This window comes from Mandrillus leucophaeus, unplaced genomic scaffold (assembly GCF_000951045.1).
Source record: "Mandrillus leucophaeus isolate KB7577 unplaced genomic scaffold, Mleu.le_1.0 Scaffold295, whole genome shotgun sequence".
In the NCBI taxonomy this organism is placed as follows: Eukaryota; Metazoa; Chordata; class Mammalia; order Primates; family Cercopithecidae; genus Mandrillus; species Mandrillus leucophaeus.
In genome coordinates, this window is record NW_012103087.1 from 289,014 (window position 1) to 292,857 (window position 3,844).

At 37.9% G+C, this 3,844-nt stretch overlaps 1 protein-coding gene across 6 annotated transcripts in view; it reads left to right on the forward strand.

Moving 5' to 3' along the window:
• The window catches only part of PARL (presenilin associated, rhomboid-like), a 68,054-nt gene that overhangs the window by 27,190 nt on the left and 37,020 nt on the right, over positions 1-3,844 (forward strand). The window contains exon 3 of one of the 6 annotated variants that reach the window (XM_011986139.1): positions 1,994-2,042. The exons of 3 other annotated variants lie outside the window; for them this stretch is intronic. In XM_011986139.1, coding sequence (XP_011841529.1) covers positions 1,994-2,042 — 49 coding nt within the window. Of the gene's footprint in view, positions 1-1,991; positions 2,099-3,844 lie in introns of those variants that run through there. 2 more of the 6 variants (XM_011986141.1, XM_011986140.1) reach the window with 2 other exon arrangements.

The window sequence follows — 3,844 nt, forward strand, 5'->3', positions numbered from 1 at the left end:
CCAGTTATTTCATTTTTTGTGGAGACAAGAGTCTCACTTTGTTACCCAGGCTGATCTCAAACTCCTGGCCTCAAGTGATCCTCCCACCTTGGCCTCCCAAAGTGCTGGAATTTCACAAGCGTCAGCCACTGTGCCTGGCCCCAAGAGAAGTTTTAAACGTTTCTCAGTGACATGATATTTACACACCTGTGGTAAATACCTGCTATTAAGTATCTGTTCGAGATGAAATGCGAAAAAAAAAAAATGGAGCTTTTAGAGCTTTTTATTTACTTTATATGCAAGTTGATGGCTCTCTTTCTTCTTAACTGATTTCTTAAAAATGTTTGCTTTCAGATAAAACATATAAATATTTTATTTCTTTTACTCGTCAATACATATTGAACACTGCGATTTTAGTTAATATGTGTTTTCAGGCCCATTTGGTTTTCAAGCACTTTTGTTTTTTATGACTCATTGCCCTTCCAGTCAGGCGAGTGGGTTGATATCTCCTTTACTTTTCCCCTTCCTTGGAACAATGTGATCCCGGCCAGCAAGGGCCTGAGAAGGAAGCCTTGCATTTTCTTTTTACTAATGATGTTTTGAGTTTTCTCTAAGTAGGGAAAGGGATTCATTCCTCCTTGTTTTTCCATGGGCACATTCAAGAAGCATGAGCCCTTTCTGTGTTAGGCTTCATGCCAGAACGGTGGATAATATTTGCAGGTGAAAATGACAATAACTTTGTATTTGAGAAGATAGTAAAACTGACCTATTCCATTATCCTGGATCTCTTACAAAGCTATAGGTTTTCAGCACATGTCTGCATATGAAGTTTTGATATCCAAATGCACCCAAATGGTTCTTGAGAATGGTGAAAAATGATGCAAACAGTATACATAATCTTCATTTAAAGATTGATTTGTTTATAATAGAATTAAATGATAGGTTTAATGTATAAAACCTATGCCCATTAAAGAAGTTTGAAACAATAAATAAATTTAACATGGAAACATGAAAGTCCTGGGAACCCCTTTCGTGCCACTATATATGAAGTAAGATCTGGGAGCTCATACACAGTGTAATTATAATTATAGAAGTGGAATTGGCTGGGTGCGGCAGCTTTGTAATCCCAGCACTTTGGGAGGCCGAGATGGGAGGATTGCTTCAGCCCAGGAGTTCAAGACCAGCGTTGGCAACATAGGGGGACCCTGTCTCTTGAAAAGAAAGGAAATGGAATTATACATACTAATCTGTAGTTTCTTTCACCTTGGATTTTTTTAAAATAACAGATTCTGGTTTAATTTCATAGTTAGAATATATTTTTATTTTAAAACTTTAATCATGGAAAATTTCAAGCAGATACAAATGTAGAGAGAATAGTATGATGAATCATCATCCAGTTTCAGTGTTCCCCAACACAGGGCCAATTTTTTTTTCATCTATTTCCCTTTTTTTCCCCTTCCCTTTCCACCCTTGTATTATTGTAAAGCAAATTCTAGGCATATTTCATCCATAAAACTTTCAACATATATCCCTGAAAAATTAGGACCCTCCTCTATTTATTAAACTCCAGTACCATTATTGCATCTTTAAAAACGTGCAGTTTAGCAGACAATATTCTCAGAATTTTAAAACATAGGACTTTGGTATGAATAATCACTTCCTTGGTACCTGTCTGTATCTGCAAGTGTGCTAGGGGCTTTACATTATTGTTATTCCTTATGACAACACTGCTAGGTACCTATTATTGTCCCATTTCATGTGTCAGGAAACTGAAGTTTAGAAATAATTGAGGTTCCAGAGCTATCCAGTGGTTCTTTGTGGAGAATGTGGGCTCCCTGACTATAAAACACGTGCCTTTTCCATTCTACCACGTATTTATTATGTCTGTCGCCACTAGTGATTTTTACAGAAGAGGAATTCCTCTTTTATGTGTAAGGCATTTTCTTCTGGTTTTTCATTTTTGTAGCCTGAAGTTTCTCCCATATGGTGATACGCAATTTTCCGTCTGTTTTAGATTAACAAGTGGTGGAATAACCTAAGTGATGGCCAGCGGACTGTGACAGGTTTGTGTTAGCTTACACGTTTTAACCATTCAAGGGAAGAGAAATCAAACCAAAAGGTACAGTATGTCACAGGCAATGGCTTTTGTACCATGCTCACCAGTGGTTTAGAAGACAGTCTCTGTACCTATAGGCTAATGTAATAATATATAAAGTGGTGAGGTATAAAGGTTTACATGATACTCTGGGTCACTTACTTTCTAATTTTGATCTAGTATGATACTGATTGAATGATCAGTTTTGTTGTAGAATTCCAGCTTGTGGAATAGCTTATTATTAATTATTACTTCCCTTATTAAAGAAACTAATGGAAACATGAAGTACCTTCTATATTAAGAATGCTGTAATACACGTTCTGTCCCTACGCGGAGTTGCTTACAGAGTGGTTGTCTCCCTTTTTACAGATAAGGAAACCGGCTTTCAGAGAAGGAACTTTTGAAAGTCAAACCGCTAGTAAGCAGTAGAGCTGAGTTTCAAAACCCAAGTCTGTCTCATTCTAAAACCAGTTTTCGCTCTTCTCCCCCATGCTATTTGTAAAACCCTGTTTAAATGTAAGCATGACATGCATGTCACCATGATAACTTTTTTTCTTTGTAAATTGTTCTGGAAAGACAGATCTGGCTTTTCAAGTTAATACCTCTGCAATGTTTTATGGACTTAGTTGTTTGAGAAACTTGAAAATAGATTTTTGCCAGGAACAGTGGCTCACACCTGTAATCCCAGAACTTTGGGAGGCCAAGGTGGGTGGATCCCTTGAGCTCAGGAGTTCAAGGCCAGCTTGGGCAACATGACGAAACCCCGTCTCTACCAAAAATACAAAAAATTAGCTGGGTTTGGTGGTGCGTGCCTGTGGTCCCAGCTACTTAGGAGGCTAAAGCAGGAGAATTGCTTGAACCTGGGAGGCAGAGGTTGCAGTGAGCTGTGGTCGCACTGTTACACTCCAACCTGGGTGACAGAGGAGACTCAAAAAAAAAAAAATTTTTTTTTTTTAGTTTTTTAACGATTGTGTAGATAGGAAACAATTATTTCTAGAGAATTGCAAAATATTACTTTTGCTCAAATTTGATTAGACTTATTTGGTACTCTTAATTTTCTGTACTTAACATAAGTGGAGAAAGGATGTTTATCTTTCTTCATTCAAACTGTTTATTCTCTCTGGAGGTCTTAATTTTTCTGACTTTATTGGAACCCGATCCAGCTTTCAGGCTTATGGTTCAGACATTGCTTCCTTTAGGAAGTGCTTTCTTTTTTTCCTGAACTCATTGCAGTTTTTATCTTTGATAATACAGTGTGCCTTATATAATTGTATGTGTAACATCCTTGAGAGCAGTGTAAGCATCTGGAGGACAACAATGACATCTTTAATTTTGTGATAGCACCTAGCATATATCATGTACACAGTAAGGGCACTCAGTTAAAATCTGTTGAGTGAATGAATGTTGAATGGAATCTTAACCAAGGGGTTGAGATTTTTCAGTGTTGCCGTAACTAAGACCGTAGAATTGATAGGTCAACGACATCTTAAATTGATTACTTGAAAGATAGCTCTTTAGTAGCACATCTGTTTCCACTAGATTAATGTACTTTGTTTCTTTGCTTCTTTTATGAAAGTAACGAAACTGGGTGCAGTGGCTTATGCCTGTAATCCCAGCACTTTGGGAGGCCAAGGTGGGCAGATCACCTGAGGTTAGGTCAGCCTAGCCAACATGGTGAAACCCCATCTCTATTAAAAACACAAAAAATTACTGGGCGTGGTGGTGCACGCCTGTTAATCCCAGCTACTAGGGAGGCTGAGGCAGGAGAAT